Below are 22,334 nucleotides of genomic sequence, written 5' to 3'. Positions count from 1 at the left end.
TGGAAGAGCAAAATTCTTCCCATTCGGTTGAAATTTTGTACATGGTGTTAGTATATGGGTTCTAACAACCATTCAAAAATTGGTCCATATTGGTCCATAATTATATAACATATAGCCCCCAACTAAACCGATCCCCAGATTTGAACTCCCGAGCCTCTTGGAAGAGCAAAATTCATTCGATTCGGTTGAAATTTAGTACGAGGTGTTAGTAAATATATCCTCTGTAACAACCAAGCAAAAATTGGTCCATATTGGTCCATAATTATATAACATATAGCCCCCATACAGCGTTGCCAATTTAGCTTTTTTCCCGCTAGATTTGGCTTTTTTTGAAGACGTTTAGCGGGAAAAAAATGCATTTAGCGTTTAGCTTTTTTTCTGGTTTTTTTTCATGACCCTTTTAGCTATTTTTGGCTTTTTTTATTTTCGACATGTTTCTATTGAAATATGGATAAATCGACGTTTTTATCTAAGCCTTGCTGCAAGAATAAGGGTTTTCACATATTTCAAAGCTCAGTTGAAACATTAATAATGATTCCAGCCATTATGCGGGCATTTTTGCAGCAAATACACCTTGTTGTAAAGTTTTTTCATTATATACATAAAAGTTATCGTAAAATTTAAATCTACTATTACCATACAAATTTGTTAGATAGACTGTCAGTAAATTATTGGGAATATTATCATTTGACTCGTTTATCCTTTTTATGTTATTATAATATTCTAAAGTTATTACGATATTACTAAATTAAAATAGTAGATGTGAATCGCTTTGTGCACTGAAAAAGTATTGTCGTGAGGCCAAAGATTTCATCGCCTTAAAATGCGAACGAATTTTAGTTATAATAGCATTTGTGAATTTCTTTTATATAAACTGTTTTCCTTGTCCAAAAGACGATAAAGTCGTTTTGTCCTTATAATTAAGTGATTCAACTTAAAAATGGGTATGTTTTCATGAAAGAAGGAAGAATTAATGAAATAGTCTTTAAATGTGAGGAGTTTTTGCATCTTAACCACAAACCAAAATTGCGTTCAAAAATAGAAGATGTTTTTCAACACTTTATTTTAAAAACGTATATATACAATAATTTCTACTTGAAGTCGAGTCTGAATTTGGAAATTTAAGTTGGCGTTAGCACGTTTTTAAAGCACTTTGATAGCTCATGAAGAAAAGGAAAATGTTTTTACTGGGAAATGTAAACTATAGGTATTTTTTACAATTTAAATAATAGTAATGTATTTCGAATTTTTCACAATTTCAAAACCAAACTAAAATTTTATTTAAAAAAATGACAAATCATTTTTTTACCAAATCCAAAGCATGCTTAGATCATTTAATATTTTAAAATAACAAGTAAATAAAATAGAGATGTTGGGAAGGCAACTCCCACAAAACGAAGGACTTCCAGTAAAAAATTTGTGATAGTAATCAAAATGTATCGAATACGCAAACAGAGCTACTATGCCTTAGATATTGTTACAGTCTCACAGAAGTGGAATTAAAATGAAAATAATATGCATTGTAAGTGAAATAAAGCCTTTAAGTTTGTTAAATTTCAATCAAAAATGTGACTTTTGATACAAAAAACTTTAGCTTTTTTTCTAGCTATTTTTTAGAACTTTTTAGCTTTTTTTAGCTATTTTTTTGGGCAAATCTAGCGGTTTTTGGTGAAACAATTCTGGCAACGCTGCCCCCATATAAACCGATCCCCAGATTTGAACTCCCGAGCCTCTTGGAAGAGCAAAACTCATCCGATCCGGTTGTAATTTGGTACGTGGTGTTAGTATATGGTTTCTAATAACTATGATAAAATTGGTCCGTGTCGGTCCATAATTATATATAGCCCCCATAAAAACAGATCCCATGATTTGACCTCCGGAACCTCTTGCGCTAGTATATAGCCGCTAACAGCCAAGCCACAATTGGTCCATATCGGTTTATAGTTATATATAGCCGATCGACAATCACACAAATATTGGTCCATTTCGCCAAAAATAATATACCAACATTTTATTTCTATTGAAAATTTTATCAAAATTTTATTTCTATTGAAAATTTTGTCAAAATTTTATTTTTATAAAAAATTTTGTCAAAATTTTATTACTGTAAAAAATTTTGTCAAAATTTTATTTCTATAGAGAATTTTATCAAAATTTTATTTCTTTAGAAAATTTTGTCAAAATTTTATTTCTATAGGAAATTTTGTCAAAATTTTATTTTTATAGAAAATTTTGTCAAATTTTATTTCTATAGAAAATTTTGTCAAAATTTTATTTTTATAGAGAATTTTATCAAAGGTTTTTTTTTCAATAGAATATGTTGTCAAAATTTTATTTCTATAGAGAATTTTATCAATTTTTTTTTCCTATAGAAAATGTTGTCAAAATTTTATTTCTATAGAAAATTTTGACAAACCGAATTATACACGTATTTAATCGGTTTTTTGTTTGTTTAATATATACCCCGTATGGACTAGCTTACAATTTAGAAGACGGTGTTAAGAAGTTTTAAGATACCTTGTCATCAGTAAGTATTACCACAACCCAAGTAATTCGAGTATGGATGACAGTCTTTGGTAGAAGTTTCTAAGCAATCTAGTAGAGGGTATATAAGAATCGGCCTGGCCGATCTTACGGCCGTGTATACTTGTTTTTTTTTTTTTTTTATCACATTAACGAGCAAATTAAAGCAATATTTTGTCTTCAAATAAAAGAAGTAAACTAAAGAGATTTTGTCAACAAAAAATCATATCAGTTCTAATTGATCCGTTCACCATTACTCGTCGATCGGTATTTTAAAAAATTTCAGCATAAAAATGGTGTCGATAATACCTCTTAGTGAGCATTTGCAGAACATAGCCATAAATGAATTGGGCGAAGTTCCATCAAGATTATCCGACGATTTATTTGCCTTACGACAATGGCTGAAACACCAGCCTCATCTGAGAGCTAGAGATGATGATCAATTTTTAGTACAATTCTTAAGAGGTTGCAAGTACAGTTTAGAAATAGCTAAAGAAAAATTAGATTTATATTTTTCCTTGAAATCTAAGTATCCAGAAATGATGAATATGACCAACGTGGATGATCAGAAGTTTCGACAGGTGCATCGACTGGGGTGAGAATAATTGAATGTATATATAAATTATTTTTTTTTTAGCGATACTTTAGTAGCGATTTGCATAAGTTAATAGAGTTATCGCGTCGAAAGTGTATCGGTATCGCGTCGAAAGTGTATGAAAAAATATATCGGTCCATGAATAAGAAGGTCTGCCCTTGCTCATTTTGTTTTTCTTCAAGAATATATACACTAAAAAAATATACACCGTTCCAAAGATTGTTTTTTTTTTTGCCTAAATTATTTTGGTATTGACACTTTTAAATTTAGCTTTTGCGTATTTAATACTAAGACAAAAAATCGTAATTTATTAGTTTTTCGTTTGTAGAAATTCCGCAGAATTTAGATCATTGTTATGTTCTTCATAAACATGTTAACCGCAATTAAACAACAAAAAGGTAAAAATTATGAAATTTTTCAAGAGAAAAAATCTTTACAATAAAGTCACAGTGTGGCGCAAGGTATAATTTATGGGATCAATTTTATCACAATGGACTGAATAGTCTAAGTGAGCCTGAATCTTAATCGGGCTGCCACTTTAACCTAACCTATGGGATCAATTAATTTCGTGTTCGAAAAAAATATGTTTTTCTGTGTAAGAATACAGTGTCTGTCAAAAAGAGGACGAAAATTAAAAAAAAAATCATAGCTGTATCCTAATTTACGGCATTTACTAGAAGTCTTCCTAAAATATGTATTTATTAAGAAAAAAATCATATTTGGCTCAGAATAAACACGAAAATCATTAGAGGAAGGTTAAAATCGTTGTATACTAATTATCTTCTTTTAGGTGTGGTTTCAACTCTTTATTGCTTTTACAAAAAAAAAAAATAATCGAATAAAGGGCTGATTTCATTTATACTGATTTTTTTGTGATTTATTAAAACCAAATTTTCCTCAGTTCTATGGATTTTTTTAGTGTAAAGATACCCGTACTCAAGTCAAATCTAGCTAATAAAAACTCTACTCGTTTAAACGGACTTCAATGACAAGTTTTTCGAAATTTTAGAAGAAAAAATCTTTTTATTCGATGACATAAACTCCGTGTGCTTATTTTTATACCCTCCACCATAGGATGGAAAATCATTAGAGGAAGGTTAAAATCGTTGTATACTACTTATCTTCTTTTAGGTGTGGTTTCAACTCTTTATTGGTTTTACAAAAAAAAAAAAAATAATCGAATAAAAGGCTGATTTCATTTATATTGATTTTTTGTGATTTATTAAAACCAAATTTTCCTCAGTTCTATGGATTTTTTTAGTGTAAAGATATCCGTACTCAAGTCAAATCTTGCTAATAAAAACTCTACTCGTTTAAATGGACTTCAATGACAAGTTTTTCGAATTTTTAGACAGAAAAAATCTTTTTATTCGATGACATAAACTTCGTGTGTTTATTTTTATACCCTCCACCATAGGGTGGGGGGTATATTAACTTTGTCATTCCGTTTGTAACACATCGAAATATTGGTCTAAGACCCCTTAAATATATAAATTCTGGGTCGTGGTGAAATTCTGAGTCGATCTAAGCATGTCCGTCCGTCTGTTGAAATCACGCTAACTTCCGAACGAAACAAGCTATCGACTTGAAACTTGGCATAAGTAGTTGTTATTGATGTAGTTCGGATGGTATTGCAAATGGGCCATATTGGACCACTTTTATGTGTAGCCCCCATATAAACCGACGTACAGATTTGCCTTGCGGAGCCTCTTAAAGAAGCAAATTTTATCCGATCCGGTTGAAATTTGGAACGTGGTGTTAGTATATGGTCTCTAACAACCATGCAAAAATTGCTCCATATCGGTCCATAATTACATATAGCCTCCATGTGAACCGATCCCCGATTTGAACTCCGAAGCCTCTTGGAGGGGCAAAATTCATCCGATTGGATTAAAATTGGTACGTCGTGTAACTATATGGTCTCTAACAACCATTCAAAAATTGGTCCATATCGGTCCATAATTATATATAGCCCCCATATAAACCGATCCCAGATTTGACCTCCGGAGCCTCTTGGAGGAGCAAAATTCATCCGATCCGGTTGAAATTTGGAACGTGGTGTTAGTATATGGCCGCTAACAACCATGCCAAAATTGGTCCATATCGGTCTATAGTTATATATAGCCGATCCCCAATCACACAAAAATTGGTCCATATCGGTTCATAATCATGGTTTCCATTCGAGCCAAAAATAATCTACCAAAATTTTATTTCTATAGAAAATGTTGTCAAAATTTTATTTCTATAGAAAATTTTGTGAAAATTTTATTTCTATAGAAAATTTTGTGAAAATTTTATTTCTATAGAAAATTATGTCAAAATTTTATTTCTATAGAAACATTTTGTCAACATATTATTTCTATAGAAAATTTTGTCAAAATTTTATTTCTATAGAAAATTTTGTCAAAATTTTATTTCTATAGAAAATGCACGCAAAGAAAAAAACGTTTTGAAAACGTGTACCGAAAACGTTTTCCTTTTGTTAGAGTTTTTTGAATTGCTTCGAAAATTTTAAACTTTTATCACCAAAAAAATCGTTTGTTACAAAATTTTTATTTTTTCAATAAAAAAATTTATTTTTTAAAAATTTATTTTTGAAACAACAACACAGTCCATTTCGTTTATATCAAACACTGTTCTTTTCTGACTTTAGGTCTTTAATAAGACACATTTTACAGTTCAAAATTTAATATACTACAATGTAATGTTGAACATTTTTTCGGAATCTTCCGAACATATCTGGAATATATGTAAACAAAAAAAAAAAACTTTGGTCGGAGCAGGCATCGAACCCACGACCCTTGGCATGCAAGTCGGACGTAGCAACCACTGCTCCACGGTGCCAAACTAAATGTTTGTTTCTGTTAAATAAACTTTGTTTATTCGGTTCGTGGGCGCCGCAAGCTATGCTATATAAATATAACTTATATGGATATTTATTAACAGGTACATAGCTCAGTGGTTAGTGTGTTGGCTTACAAAGTGCATGGTCCGCGGTTCGATTCTCCTTCCAGGCGAAAGGTAAAAAAAATTTTAAAATTTATAAAATCGTATAATTTCTTCTACATTGTTGGTATTACAGGAACTAAGAACTAAAAACCATCGTGGGTGTGAGAAAGATGTGAGAGAAAATGCAATTTGCTAGAAAACAATGTTTTTTGTTTTTTGAGTTTGTCTTTATGAAATTGTTTTTACATCCTGGAAAAGAATAAACGTTTATCACAAAAAGTATATACTTTTCTTCCAAATACACTTCCTTACAGGGAAAAGCAAATGAGAAACGAACTTTGTTTGTCTAAAATTTCGTTTGGGATGAAAGAATTATTTTTTTGCGTGTGTTGACATAATTTGGTCCATATCGGTCAAAATATACGTACTTAACTGGCCTTTTGTTAGTTTAATATATACCTCGTATGGACTAACTTACAATTTAGAAGACGGTGTTAGGAAGTTTTAAGATACCTTGCCATCAACTAGTGTTACCGCAACCCAAGTAATTCGTTTATGGATGACAGCCATTAGTAGAAGTTTTTACGCAATCCATGGTGGAGTGTACACGGCCGTATATACTTGTTTCAGTGTACACTCCCAATTTGTTAAAGGTCGACGATATGTAGCCCATAGCAAAAGTTGCAAAGCAACAATTTTTGATTTTTATGACTCCCATATTGAATGCTTATTAATTAAATTGCTTATTATATGAAAAAAAAAAACAATATTTTATTACCTCAAACAATATGAAAATCATTGCAAGAAATCATTTGATTTCAAATAGGGTATTATCGTCTCTTTAAGCCTAATCCCCTCAATCTAAGCTCTTTCAGCTTAATATTGTGATGCGTAATAAATGGAATTTCTCTTGATACCCTCATCCAGAATTGAATTTTTGAATATTTGTATCAATTTGCGTCCGAATACAAATACTTTGTGTTTTGTTCCATCACAGCTTTGCTATCCAGTATCATAAGAAAAACAGGTCTATTACTACAAAAAAACAGGCACAATTTTTATTAAAGACTCAGTTAACCCAGTTAACATTTTCAATATTAAAATCGTTTATTGACATCACCTACTTATCTCTACTTAACAGAGAAGAAGTGTTGAATTATGAGCTGTTCGCTTAATAATAAAAGAAATCAAATGCCATATCAGAGAGATGAATATTAAATTTATTCTACCTCTCTTAAATGAGTAACTAAGAAAGAAAAATGAAATTTAAATTGATATGTTGTCTCAGACCATCGTCATACTTCAGCAATAAACATATACTGGCCGGAACTATGAGAAATGGATAATGAAAAAATCCCAGGCTGAAGAGAAACAGTTTTACTCTTGTAGTGGAAACCATATAAACCCAGTTTAAATTTTGAATATTCTTTCATTTATTAACGTAACTTCCTAATCATCTTAACGAAAGAGAGTTTTGAGTTGTTCTCCTAATAATAAGAACAATAAAATGTCATATCAGAGAGATGTCAATTGAATTTTTGCTACCTCTCTAAAATGAGTACTTCAGCAACAGCTGTGGAATGATAGAAAAATAAGAGAACTGAAATTTAAATCGTTATTGTCTCTCCATAAACATATACTGGTCGGAGATATGAGAAATCGACTACGAAGAAATCCGAAAAAGAAGATAAACAGTTTTGTTATTGTAGTGGATAAGATGACCTAATTGACATTCAGATATCGGAAGTATGGTAATTGTGTGTTCTTTTGGTAAGCAATGCATTGAATCTAGTTTATCAAAAGGACAGTTAGTCCCCTAGCCCCGCAATCCACAGCTAGATTCGTTTTTGCTTTTTTTGTTCCTTTGAACCGCCAGCAAAACCCACAATAAACACCTCTCGGGAACTATTACAATTCAAATAATTAACATCGACAAAGGAAATAAGAATTAATCATTGTGAATCTTTGTTATTTTTTATTTCATTAATAAAGAGAATTGTAACAATACTTTTACTTCTCTCCTCTCAGATGTTTCCAACCTCTTCCTAAGCCGCTTAATGAAACTGGTCCAAGAATTGTGGTTTTCCGATTTGATTATCCTGTAGACAAATATAGCATCGATGATATTCTACAGGCAGGTATTGCCATGCATGAAGTATTAATTATGGAGGATCCCTATGCCTGTATCCATGGACTTATCTATATTATAGATTATGACCATGCTACTGCTAGTCATTATCTACAATTAACACCCAATTTTTGTAAAAAGCTTGTATCGTTTTTGGAGAAATCTATGCCATTGAGGATAAAATCACTTTATTATATTAATACAGGCACAGCTGCTCAACAATTTTTTAAGATTCTTATACCATTCCTTTCGGAAAAAATGCAAAAGAGGGTAAGTATATATTTCTGTAGAAAATACATAAGTTCGTTACAAAAATACAAATTATTTGTGAAAAAAAAACGAAACGAGAGAGGTTACAATAAAAAAATAAAAAACTTTGAAAGAGCCATTTTCAGATTGGAAGTGGTTCAAAATCGGATCAGAAGCATTACAAAATTTTATATGCACGCATAGAAGGAATATGAACACCTCAAATATGTTTCAAAGGAAACATTTTTAAGATGATCACAATCCTTCTCAAATAACTGTTTAGAAAACTATATATAGCATATTGACTACATTTATTAATTAAATTTTTCATTTCAGCTTCATGTTATGGGCCACAATTTGGATAAGATGCGACAAGATTTACCTCCACAATATTTACCCAAGGATTATGGTGGTGAATTGCCTTCTGTACAGGAACTAGCTGCCGAGTATGATAAAACTTGGGATAAATATCGTGAATTCTTCAGAGCGAATGCCAATTATGGAACGGATGAGAAATTGAGACCCGGCAAACCTTTAGATATCGATGGTTTATTTGGTGTTGGAGGAACTTTTAGAAAGCTAAATGTTGACTAAGCCATGTAGTAAATTAGAATAAATTTTTGTAATTATGAACAGATATCTGTTTTATTTATATATAATAAACAAGTAAGGAAAGTCTAAAGTCGGGCGGGGCCGACTATATTATACCCTGCACCACTTTGTAGATCTAAATTTTTTATACCATATCACATCCGTCAAATGTGTTGGAGGCTATATTTAAAGGTTTGTCCCAAATACATACATTTAAATATCACTCGATCTGGACAGAATTTGATAGACTTCTACAAAATCTATAGACTCAAAATTTAAGTCGGCTAATGCACTAGGGTGGAACACAACGTTAGTAAAAAACAAGTAAGGAAAGTCTAAAGTCGGGCGGGGCCGACTATATAATACCCTGCATATCACATCCGTCAAATATGTTGGGGGCTATATATAAAGGTTTGTCCCAAATACATACATTTAAATATCACTCGATCTGAACAGAATTTGATAAACTTCTACAAAATCTATAGACTCAAAATTTAAGTCGGCTAATGCACTAGGGTGGAACACAATTTTAGTAAAAAAATATGGGAAACGTTTAAATCTGAAGCAATTTTAAGGAAACTTCGAAAAAGTTTATTTATGATTTATCGCTCGATATACATGTATTAGAAGTTTAGGAAAATTAGAGTCATTTTTCGACTAAGCAGTGGCGATTTTACAAGGAAAATGTTGGTATTTTGACCATTTTTGTCGAAATCAGAAAAACATATATATAGGAGCTATATCTAAATCTGAATCGATTTCAACCAAATTTGGCACGCATAGCTACAATGATAATTCTACTCCCTGTGCAAAATTTCAACTAAATCGGAGTTAACAATTGACCTCTGTGGTCATATGAGTGGAAATCGGGCGAAAGCTATATATGGGAGATATATCTAAATCTGAACCGATTTCAACCAAATTTGGCACGCATAGCCACAATGCTAATTCTACTCCCTGTGCAAAATTTCAACCAAATTGGGGTAAAACTCTGGCTTCTGGGACCGTATTAGTCCATATCGGGCGAAAGATATATATGGGAGCTATATCTAAATCTGAACCGATTTCAATAAAATTTGGCACACTTAACTATACTACTAATTGTTCTTCTTGTGCAAAATTTTAAGCAAATTAGGTTAAAACTCTGGCTTCTGGGGCCATATAAGTCCATATCGGGCGAAATATATATATGGGAGCTATATCTAAATCTGAACCGATTTCTTTCAAAATCAATAGGGATCTATTCTGAGCCAAAACACATACTTGTGCCAAATTTGAAGTCGATATGTACATATTATAAATGTACCTGCAGAAAGACGAATGAATTTTAAGACTGATACGGACCATTGTGCACATATTTATAGAAATATTGTACAAAAATATAGAAAGACAGATTAGCTTTTAGTTGTAAATATACTCCCTTGTAAAGAGGTTCACTGTTCTTTAAATTTAAATGTAATTATCTGTGTTTTTCATGTAATGATATATTTTTTTGTTAATGTGTTAAATGTTTTTTCTTTTTGTTTAAAGTAATTTCCCTGAAGACGAGCATCGGAGATGTCTCGAAATATTGGAAAATTTTAAATATAAAAATACAACTCAAAAAACAACAACATCTGTTTTTATTCACATGACCTCAAGCCGAACTAAGCAAATATCATTAAAAGTTTAAAGGTCAACTAATTAAAACAACGAAATAAAATTTTGACAAAATTTTCTATATATATAAAATTTAGAAAAAATTTTCTACATGTATAAAATTTAGACAAAATTTTCTATAGATATAAAATTTTGACAAAATTTTCTATAGAATTAAAATTTTGACAAAACATTCTATAGAAATAAAATTTTGGCAAAATTTTCTATGGAAATAAAATATTGACAAAAGTTTCTATAGAAATAAAATGTTGACAAAAGTTTCTATAGAAATAAAATGTTGACAAAAGTTTCTATAGAAATAAAATGTTGACAATATTTTCTATAGAAATAAAATTTTGACAAAATTTTCTATAGAAATACAATTTTGATAAAATTTCTATAGAAATAAAATTTTGACAAAATTTTCTACAGTAATAAAATTTTGACAAAATTTTCTATAGAAATAAAATTTTTACAAAATATTCTATAGAAATAAAATTTTGAGAAGAATAAAATTTTGAGAAAATTTTCTATATAAATAGCATTTTGACAAAATTTTCTATAGAAATAAAATTTTGACAAAATTTTCTATAGAAATAAAATTTTGACAAAATTTTCTATAGAAATAAAATTTTGACAAAAGTTTCTATAGAAATAAAATGTTGACAAAAGTTTCTATAGAAATAAAATGTTGCCAATATTTTCTATAGAAATAAAATTTTGACAAAATTTTCTATAGAAATACAATTTTGATAAAATTTCTATAGAAATAAAATTTTGACAAAATTTTCTATAGAAATACAATTTTGATAAAATTTCTATAGAAATAAAATGTTTACAAAATATTCTATAGAAATAAAATTTTGAGAAGATTTTCTATATAAATAAAATTTTGAGAAAGTTTTCTATATAAATAGCATTTTGACAAAATTTTCTATAGAAATAAAATTTTGACAAAATTTTCTATAGAAATAAAATTTTGACAAAATTTTATAGTTTTTTTTTCTATGAAATAAAACATTTTAAGGGAAAATAAAATAATGAATAGTTTCCTAAACTAGTTGCAAAGTTTACCGAATTGGCGAAAAATATTTGCTAGAAATAAAATTTAGACAAAAATTTCTACATATATAAAATTTAGACAAAATATTCTATAGATATAAAATTTTGACAAAATTTTCTATAGAATTAAAATGTTGACAAAATATTCTATAGAAATAAAATTTTGACAAAATTTTTCTATAGAAATAACATTTGTACAAAATTTTCTATAGAAATAAAATTTTGTCAAAATTTTCAATAGAAATAAAATTTTGTCAAAATTTTCTATAGAAATAAAATTATGCTAAAATATTCTATAAAATTAAAATTTTGACAAAATTTTTCTATAGAAATAAAATTTTGACAAAATTTTCTATAGAACTAAAATTTTGTCAAAATTTTCTATAGAAATAAAATTTTGACAAAATTTTCTATAGAAATAAAATATTGACAAAAGTTTCTATAGAAATAAAATTTTCACAAAAGTTTCTATAGAAATAAAATTTTCACTAAAGTTTCTATAGAAATAAAATTTGGCAACATTTTTCATTGCTTATTTGGCTACGCATTTTTTTCTATAGAAATAAAATTTTGACAAAATTTTGTATAGAAATAAAATTTTTAAAAAATTTTCTATAGAAATAAATTTTTGACAAAATTCTATAGAAATAAAATTTTCACAAAAGTTTCTATAGAAATAAAATTTTGAAATTTTTTTTATATCTGTTTAATTTAACGTCTATGTATATACGTCCAAATAACGTTTTTACACCTCACTGCCGTGAACTGAGCATATGTTTTTCATTGAGTAATATCGGCCTGCGACTGAGTGTCGTTGAATATATGCGCCTATATTTTTGATCAAAAACAAATGTTTAATCAGATAATATAGCCGTGTTAGATTGTTTCAGTTTAACGAACAGCTTGAATGAGGCTTAAAGAAAAGCCGGAGAGAATAAACCACATTGATTTCTCAAGTAAACAGATTAGAGGCAGCTGAAGCGATGTATATGTGACCTTCGACATTTTATAACAATAATTTATATAATATGAGCTACTATTAAACTGAAATAGAGACAAATCAGTTTGCTTTGGTTTTAATGATTTTTAGGATTAAATCTGATTCAAAAACTGAGAAAAATTTCTGTAAATATTTTAGATTCTTATTTCATTAATTTAGAATATTCAATAATTTTTATAATTAATTTAAAAGCCGTAAATTATATCAAACTACACTCAAAAAAAAATTGAACTCTCTATTTCACTAAAGTCAATTTTATTTTGTTTCAGTTCATGGAATTAATATGTTTGGAGAAAGTTTCCTTTACTCTAATATTTTTTTGCGTACGTTAATTAAATGAACTAAAAAATGGGGGAAAATTATACACAAATTAAGGATAAAAAATTACTAAATTCGTACTTCTCTCAAAATAATTCATTATTTCTTTAAATTTGTAAATTTTACTAAAAATGCGCCTTGATCTTGAACTTCGTATGGCACTAAAGACATTTTTGCAATTTTGAACTCCATTTTTTTTGCTTTAAACTACAAAATTTTCTTTAAGAAGCGAAAAAAAAATTAATTATGCCTAATAAATTTTCTTGAATTTGTCGAAAAATATTTACTTATTTTTGTGTGATATCGGCGTGAATTTTCTAAATTTTCTTAAATTAACCAAAATTTTTCTTCCTAGTGGGATCACTGTTTTCTCAGTGTAGGGATTGCCATGAGAATCAAAAATTTAACTTTTGACGTTTTCAAAATGTGGAAAAGAACATTTTTGACTTTTTGTTAGACGTACACTAATGATGGTTTTTTGAAATGAGCACTAATTATGGCGAACTTTACAAAACACCATAAATTGATTTCGAATGACCCTAATGCACAAACCTCGAGTGTCCATATTGTTTGAAAAAGAAAAAGTAAACATTGAAACATTTGTTTTAGTTTAATCATAGTATTAAGATCATGTTAAGCAAACAATTTTATTATTTTTCCAATAGATGGCGTTATATGCCTGTATTTTGCGTTGTATATGTTAATTCTCATCTTGAACACAATTTCTTATAGATCAATGGAACATTGAATCTATTCTTGTGTGTTGAAGTCAAATGTTAATGACAAGATTTTTACATTCTCTTGATAAGATTGAGACATACAGTAGAATGATGCAATTTTATTTTAATTATTATATTAATTCAGTTTTACTATTCTATGCTCAAAGTAAACATGGCAAATATAAAAGTTCTCGACGAAGAATTACAAAAAATTGCTAATAAAGAATTAGGCGAAGTTCTAACAAGAATTCCCGAAGATTTGGCCATATTGAGACAATGGCTACAAAAACAATCTCATCTTAAAGCCCGGCAAGATGATCAATTTCTTATACAATTCTTGAGAGGCTGTAAATATAGCCTGGAAAGAGCTAAGGAGAAGATCGAATTGTATTATACACTTAAAACAAAATATCCCAAGATGATGAACACCATTGATGTGAGAGAGAAGCGGTTTCGTGATATCCATCGATTGGGGTAAGTTAATTGATTATGAATATGATTATTCAGTTCGTACGCTCTTCACCAAAGGAAAGGGGGTATATTGACCTTCTTATTCCGTTTGTAACAGTCGATCTAACGATGTCCATCCGTCTGTTAAAATCACGTTAACTCCGAATAAAACAAGTTATTGACTTCAAACTTGACATAAGCAATTGTTATTGATATAGGTCGACCGGTTTATCTTCTTACATCGATTGTTGGTTTTCGTGAAAATCCCATTTTCGGTGGACCGGTGTTTTTAAGGCCTCAACAACCAGCTTTCGGTTTTTATATTTTCATTGTAAAATTGCCAATTTAATGCCAAATTTACGCAACTACATCTCGGTATTTTAATAAACTGCAATGCAAACACCTCCAAATAGATGAAACGTACATTACGCACGCAAAGAAAAAAAAAACGTTTGGAAAACGTGTACCGAAAACGTTTTTCTTTTGTTAGAGTTTTTTGAATTGCTTCGAAAATTTTAAACTTTTATCACCAAAAAAATTCGTTTGTTACAAAATTTTTATTTTTTCAATAAAAAAAGTTATTTTTGAAATAACAACACAGTCCATTTCGTTTATATCAAACACTGTTCTTTTCTGACTTTAGGTCTTTAATAAGACACATTTTACAGTTCAAAATTTAATATAGTACAATGTAATGTTGAACATTTTTTCGGAATCTTCCGAATATATCTGGAATATATGTAAAAAAAAAAAAAACAAAAGCAAAAAAAAAAAAAAAACTTTGGCCGAAGCAGGGATCGAACCCACGACCCTTGGCATGAGAGTCGGACGTAGCTACCACTGCTCCACGGTGCCAAACTAAATGTTTGTTTCTGTTAAATAAACTTTGTTTATTCGGTTCGTGGGCGCCGCAAGCTATGCTATATAAATATAACTTATATGGATATTTATTAACAGGTACATAGCTCAGTGGTTAGTGTGTTGGCTTACAATGTGCATGGTCCGCGGTTCGATTCTCCGTCCAGGCGAAAGGTAAAAAAAAAATTTTAAAATTTATAAAATCGTACAATTTCTTCTACATTGTTGGTATTACAGGAAAAGGTGTTAAGAACTAAAAATCCTCGTGGATGTGAGAAAGATGTGAGGGACAATGCAATTAGCAAGAAAATAATGTTTTTTGAGCTAGTCTTTATGAAATTGTTTTTACATCCTGGAAAAGAATAAACGTTTATCACAAAAAGTATATACTTTTCTTCCAAATACACTTCCTTACAGCGAAAAGCAAATGAGAAACGAACTTTGTTTGTCTAAAATTTCGTTTGGGAGGAAAGAATTATTTTTTTGCGAGCGAGTAGAATTAAAAACAAATGTAACTTTTAATAAATTATCGAATTTTTTGTGACAATAAAAAAAACGTGTTTTTATGAAAACCGGTTGAACCTGTTATGCCGGTTAATTGTTTAAAAAAATCCGTCCACTGGTTTTGAAAAAAGTCCGGGTTTTAAAACCGAGAAAACCCGGTTTTTTTATCACTTTAGTCCAATGGTATATAAAGTGGGTCATATCGGTCCAATTTAAGGACTAGCCCCTATATAAACGACTTCGCTACTTCATTTTTCGATGTATGGTCGGGGAGCGTAACCCCCCCTTTGCCTTTTTAAGTACAGAAAAAAAATATCTCCGATTAATTTGAAATTTACAGAGGGCGTTAGGGGAGATTATGAAGTTGCGAACCTAATTATTATACCCTCCACCATAGGATGGGGGGTATATTACCTTTGTCATTCCGTTTGTAACACATCGAAATATTGCTCTAAGACTCCATTAAGTATATATATTCTGGGTCGTGGTGAAATTCTGAGACGATCTAAGCATGTCCGTCCGTCCGTCCGTCCGTCCGTCGGTTGAACTCACGCTAACTTCCGGACGAAACAAGCTATCGGCTTGAAATTTGGCATAACTAGTTTTTATTGATGTAGGTCGGAGCCACCGTGGTGCAATGGTTAGCATGCCCGCCTTGCATTCACAAGGTCGTGGGTTCGATTCCTGCAAATTCCGAACACCAAAAAGTTTTTCAGTTGTGGATTATCCCACCTCAGTAATGCTGGTGACATTTCTGAGGGTTTCAAAGCTTCTCTAAGTGGTTTCACTGCAATGTGGAACGCCGTTCGGACTCTGCTAAAAAAAGGAGGTCCCTTGTCATTGAGCTTAACATGGAATCGGGCAGCACTCAGTGATAAGAGAGAAGTTCACCAATGTGGTATCACAATGGACTGAATAGTCTAAGTGAGCTTGATACATCGGGCTGCCACCTAACCTAACCTAACCTAACCATGTAGGTCGGATGGTATTGCAAATGGGCCATATCGGATCACTTTTACGTATAGCCCCCATATAAACCCATCCCCAGATTTGACCCCCGGAGCCTCTTGGAGGAGCAAAACTCATCCGATCCGGTTGAAATTTGGTGCGTGGTATTAGTATATGGTCTCTAACAAACATGCAAAAATTGGCCCATATCGGCCTATAATTATATATAGGCCTCATATAAACCCATCCCCAGATTTGAACTCCGGAGCCTCTTGGAGGAGCAAAATTCATCCGATCCAGTTGAAATTTGGTACGTGGTGTTAGTACATGCTCTCTAACAACCATGCAAAAATTGGTTCATATCGGTTCATAATTTATACAGCCCCATATAAACCGATCCCCAGATTTGACCCCCGGAGAAGCAAAATTCATCCGATCCAGTTGAAATTTGGTACGTGGTGTTAGTATATGGTCTCTAACAACCATTCAAAAATTGGTTCATATCGGTCTATAATTATATATAGCCCCCATATAAACCGATCCCCAGATTTGAACACCGGAGCGTCTTGGAGGAGCAAAATTCATCCGATCCAGTTGAAATTTGGTACGCGGCGATGATATATGGCCTCTAACATCCTTGCAAAATTGACCCCAATCGATTCATAATTATATATAGCCCCCATATAAACTGATCCCCAGATTTGACTAGATTGGTTAAAATTTGGTACGTGGAGTTAGTATATGTCTCTAACAACTTAATATTCTTAAGATTCGGCTTGGCCGAACTTACGGCCATATATACTTGTTTTCAATTGCCTGACTTTTTGAAAATTGGGCTAAAGTTATTCGATTTGCTTGAAATTTTCAGCGAGGGTTTTAGGAAACAATCAGCTTTTTTATTTTTCAAATCAACCTCCCCCCCTCCCATATTTTTTGGATATTTGGACGGGGCCCTCCCACTTACCCGACTTAATGAATGAAAATAGGGCTAAAGTTTTCCGATTTGCTAGAAGTGTTCAGGGTAGTTTGGATTTCAGAGTAGGTTAATGTGGCGTCAAGACAATCCGGTACTTTATTTTTCAACATTGGGTTGGGGATGAGGTACCTCTTCTTCTCCGACATTTTAAAATTTGAAGAAGACTGTCCCGATTTTCTTGAAATTTCCGAGAAGTTTAGGGTTGTCTTTAGACAAAACAAAACCCCTATTTGATTGTTCAATATTTAATCGAGAAAGGGAAATTCCATTTTCTAAACAAAAGAGCAAAGACTAAATTTTTCCGATTTTCTCAAAACGTACAGGGATTGTGGGTCCAGGCCGAATATTCGGCCGTATATACTTATTTTGTTTTCTCACTTTCTTCCTATTTTTTTTTAGCTGTTTTCAGGTTCTACCAAATTTATTTTATGAAAATGGTTTAAGGATTGCTATATTACGCTTCAATTTCCAACCCAATAAATACAACATAGAGGATATATCAAAAATCATTATTGCTTGGCTTGAACTATTAATGATTACTGATCCATATGCCTGCATCAAGGGCCTAGTATATGTGGTAGATTTTGGTTTAGCAACAGCCAAACATTATCTGCAATTGACACCAAGCTATTGTGAGCAAATTGTATCGTTTGTAGAGAAATCAATGCCATTGCGGATCAAATCGATTTATTTTATTAATAACTCGACAGCAGTACAAGCATTTCTAAAAATCCTAATACCTTTGTTATCACAAAAGCTAAGAAAGCGAGTGAGTTGTATAAATAAAAAAAAATTATTTAAAAATTATTATTAATGAAGTTTTGCTAATTTTTCAGCTGCATATTTTGGGATCAAATATGAAAGACCTTTACAAACATATACCACGTCAATATTTGCCCATTGACTATGGTGGATTGTTACCTTCTATGACCCAGCTTGCAGAAGATTTTGAAAAGACTTGGGATGATAATCATGAGTACTTTCAAGATAATGCCAATTATGGAGTCGACGAGAGTTTACGTATTGTCTCGGCGAAAAATCGTTGTGGCTTACTAGGCATTAGCGGATCTTTTAGAAAGATAGATATTGACTAAAAATTAAATGTAATGAATATATTATTTTGATTGATTTTTTTTTTGATTTTTAAATAAAACTAATTCTAATGTTTCTACTCAATTTTTAATAATTTAGTTTTTTGTTGTTTTTTTTTTGTTTTTTAATTTTTTATTCTATTAAAATTTTTTATTAGTAAAATTTTATTCAATTTATCTTAATTTTATTTAACCCTTTCACTACCGACATTTTCCTAATATTAAATTTTCTTCGTTTTTATACCCACCACAATAGAATGGTGGCGGAGGTATAATAAGTTTGTCATTCCGTTTGTAACAAATCGAAATATCGGTTTCCGACTATAGAAGGTATATATATATATATATATATATATATATATATATATATATATATATATATATATATATATATATATATATATATATATATATATATATATATATATATATATATATATATATATATATATATATATATATATATATATATATATATATATATATATATATATATATATATATATATATATATATATATATATATATATATATATATATATATATATATATATATATATATATATATATATATATATATATATATATATATATATATATATATATATATATATATATATATATATATATATATATATATATATATATGTATATATATATAATAAGTTTGTCATTCCGTTTGTAACAAATCGAAATATCGGTTTCCGACTATAGAAAGTATATATATATATATATATATATATGTATATATATATATATATATATATATATATATATATATATATATATATATATATATATATATATATATATATATATATATATATATATATATATATATATATATATATATATATATATATATATATATATATATATATATATATATATATATATATATATATATATATATATTCTTGATCTGGGAGAAATTCTAAGACAATATAGCCATGTCCGTCTGTCTGTTGTAATCACGCTACAGTTTCCAATTATGAAGTAATCGTGCTGAAATTTGAAACTCGTTTTTTGCCTATAGGCAGGTCAAAGTTCGAAGATGGGCTATATCGGTTCAGGTTTTTATATAGTCCCCATATAAACCAACCTCCCGATTTGGGGTCTTGGGCCGTACCGTAGTTTCTATCCAATTTGCCTGAAATTGGAAATCTAGAGGTATTTTAGGACCACAAAGAGGTGTGCCAAAAATTGTGAGTATCTTTGATATAGCCCCCATATAGACCGATCTCCAGATTATAATTCATGGGCTTATAGAAACTGTAGTTTTTATCCAATTTGCCTGAAATTGGAAATTTTACGACCACAAAGAAGTATGCCGAAAATGGTGAGTATCGGTCAATGTTTTGGTATAGCCCCGTAAAAAGGTGTGCCGAAAATGGCGTGTATTTTCTCATGCTTTGGTATATCGCCCATATAGACCGATCTCCCGATTTTATTTCTTGGGCTTATAGAATCCGTAGTTGTTGTCCAATTTGCCTGAAATTGAAAATTTGGAGGTTGTTTAGGACTATAAATAGGTGTGCATTTTCTTGCACACTTACAAGAGATGTTAATGATTCCTTTAAAACACAAGCAAAAAATTAGAGTAGTACATTGTAATTCGTTAATTTAGACTTTTAAAGGCTTTGAATTGCTTAAATAAATGGAAAAAAAATGGTTCTTAACAGGTTGGCTGATAAGTCCCCGGTCTGACACATAGATGGCGTCGCTAGTATTAAATGCATATTATTTTTATATAGTACCAACAAAAAAATGGAAAAAAAGGAATTTCGTGTTTTGATAAAATACTGTTTTCTGAAGAGAAAAAATACGGTGGAAGCAAAAACTTGGCTTGATAATGAGTTTCCGGACTCTGCCCCAGGGAAATCAACAATAATTGATTGGTATGCAAAATACAAGCGTGGTGAAATGAGCGCGGAGGACGGGCGTACGAAAGAGGTGGTTACCGACGAAAACATCAAAAAAATCCACAAAATGATTTTGTATGACCGTAAAATGAAGTTGATCGATAGCAGAGGCCTTAAAGATATCAAAGGAACGTGTTGGTCATATCATTCATCAATATTTGGATATGCGGAAGCTCTGTGCAAAATGGGTACCGCGCGAGCTCACATTTGACCAAAAACAACAACGTGTTGATGATTCTGAGCGGTGTTTGCAGCTGTTAACTCGTAATACACCCGAGTTTTTTCGTCGATATATGACAATGGATGAAACATAGCTCCATCACTCCTGAGTCCAATCGACAGTCGGCTGAGTGGACAACGACCGGTGAACCGTCTCCGGAAAGACTCAAAAGTCCGCTGGCAAACTAATGGCCTCTGTTTTTTGGGATGCGCATGGAATAATTTTTATCGATTATCTTGAGAAGGGAAAAACCATCAACAGTGACTATTATATGGCGTTATTGAAGCATTTGAAGGCCGAAATCGCGGCAAATCGGCCCCATATGAAGATGAACAAGTATATACAGCAGTAAGTTCGGCCGGGCCGAATCTTAAATACCCACCACCATGAACCAAATATTAGGGGTTCCTTTGAAATTTCAGGAGGGCTTGAGGACTTGAGGACACTTCCCGAAGATAAATTTAAAGATTTCACATATGAGGACTATATCAGATTCTGGATTTATAAGAACCATTTTTGTTTGAGTTTTAGAGGAATCATTAACATCTCTTGTAAGTGTGCAAGAAAATTATAAAATAACGTTTTGATTTGAAATCTTACATCTGTAGAAGTAAAATCTGGAAATTTTACATTGAGTTTCAATCAATTTTCATGATCAGTGCGCTTTCTACACCCTCAAGAAGTGAAGTCGGTCTATATGGAGGCATTACCAAATGGACCGATAAAAACTTAATCCGATACACATTTTTGTGAGCCTAAAATACCAGAATATTTACAATTTAAGGCAAATCAGATAAAAACTACGGTTTCTAGAAACACAAGGAGTTAAATCGGGAAATCGTTCTTATGGGGGCTATACTAAAATATGGACCGATACTCACCGTTTTCGGCATACCTCTTTATGACCCGAAAATACCTCTAGATTTCCAATTTCAGGCAAATAGGATAAAAACTTCGGATTCTAGAAGCCCAAGAAGTAAAATCGGGAAATCGGTCTATATAGAGGCTATATGAAAATATGGACCGATACTCACCATTTTCGGCACACTTCTTTATAGTCCTAAAATACCTCTAGATTTCCAATTTCAGACAAATTTGATAAAAACTACGGTTTCTATAAACCCAACACCCTAAATCGGGAGGTCGTTTTATATGGGGACCATACCAAAACATGGACCGATACTCACAATTTTTGGCGCACGTATTTGTGGTCCTACAATACCTCTAGATTTCCAATTTCAGGTAAATTTAATAAAAACTGCGCTTTCTATAAGCCCAAGAGTAAAATCGGGAGATCGGTCTATATGGGGGCTATACCAAAATATGGACCGATACTCACAATTTTTGGCACACATAATTGTGGTCCTACAATACCTCTAGATTTCCAATTTCAGGCAAATAAGATAAAAACTTCGGATTCTAGAAGCCCGAGAAGTAAAATCGGGAAATCGGTCTATATGGGGGCTATACCAAAATATGGACCGATACTCACCATTTTCGGCACACCACTTTATGGTCCTAAAATACCTCTAGATTTCCAATTTCAGACAAATTGGATAAAAACTACGGTTTCTATAAGCCCAAACCCCAAAT

The 22,334-nt window shown here is 31.0% G+C and overlaps 3 protein-coding genes across 3 annotated transcripts; all 3 read left to right on the top strand.

Annotated features, from left to right (window-relative positions):
• The first annotated feature begins 2,806 nt into the window (after positions 1–2,806).
• On the top strand, positions 2,807–3,191 carry LOC142239581 (alpha-tocopherol transfer protein-like). Its single transcript, XM_075311373.1, has 2 exons — positions 2,807–3,118; positions 3,161–3,191. Exons 1-2 carry the CDS (start codon positions 2,817–2,819, stop codon positions 3,189–3,191), a joined length of 333 nt encoding a protein of 110 aa, XP_075167488.1. The 5' UTR covers positions 2,807–2,816.
• Positions 3,192–3,488: 297 nt separating this feature from the next.
• Positions 3,489–9,038, top strand: LOC142239580 (clavesin-2-like). The gene is made up of 4 exons (XM_075311372.1): positions 3,489–3,516; positions 7,065–7,116; positions 8,096–8,465; positions 8,781–9,038. Exons 1-4 carry the CDS (start codon positions 3,489–3,491, stop codon positions 9,036–9,038), a joined length of 708 nt encoding a protein of 235 aa, XP_075167487.1.
• Positions 9,039–13,933: 4,895 nt separating this feature from the next.
• LOC142237524 (clavesin-2-like) lies at positions 13,934–18,684 on the top strand. Its single transcript, XM_075308880.1, has 3 exons — positions 13,934–14,246; positions 17,908–18,277; positions 18,345–18,684. The coding sequence occupies exons 1-3, from the start codon at positions 13,945–13,947 to the stop codon at positions 18,600–18,602; spliced, it is 930 nt and encodes a 309-aa protein (XP_075164995.1). The 5' UTR covers positions 13,934–13,944; the 3' UTR covers positions 18,603–18,684.
• The last annotated feature ends 3,650 nt before the right edge of the window (positions 18,685–22,334 follow it).

The sequence above is a fragment of the Haematobia irritans genome, chromosome 5 (assembly GCF_050003625.1).
Source record: "Haematobia irritans isolate KBUSLIRL chromosome 5, ASM5000362v1, whole genome shotgun sequence".
NCBI lineage: Eukaryota > Metazoa > Arthropoda > Insecta > Diptera > Muscidae > Haematobia > Haematobia irritans.
The sequence above is the reverse complement of the archived record's forward strand: the minus strand, read 5'-3'. Positions and strand labels throughout refer to the sequence as shown.

Coding starts and splice junctions, on each gene's coding strand:
- LOC142239581 (XM_075311373.1), top strand. CDS start 2,817: ATGGTGTCGATAATACCTCTTAGTGAGCATTTGCAGAACATAGCCATA. Junction 3,119..3,160: donor CGACAGGTGCATCGACTGGG/GTGAGAATAATT, acceptor TTTTTTTTTTAG/CGATACTTTAGTAGCGATTT.
- LOC142239580 (XM_075311372.1), top strand. CDS start 3,489: ATGTTAACCGCAATTAAACAACAAAAAG. Junction 7,117..8,095: donor CTATTACTACAAAAAAACAG/GCACAATTTTTA, acceptor CTCTCCTCTCAG/ATGTTTCCAACCTCTTCCTA. Junction 8,466..8,780: donor CGGAAAAAATGCAAAAGAGG/GTAAGTATATAT, acceptor TTTTCATTTCAG/CTTCATGTTATGGGCCACAA.
- LOC142237524 (XM_075308880.1), top strand. CDS start 13,945: ATGGCAAATATAAAAGTTCTCGACGAAGAATTACAAAAAATTGCTAAT. Junction 14,247..17,907: donor CGTGATATCCATCGATTGGG/GTAAGTTAATTG, acceptor ATTTTTTTTTAG/CTGTTTTCAGGTTCTACCAA. Junction 18,278..18,344: donor CACAAAAGCTAAGAAAGCGA/GTGAGTTGTATA, acceptor CTAATTTTTCAG/CTGCATATTTTGGGATCAAA.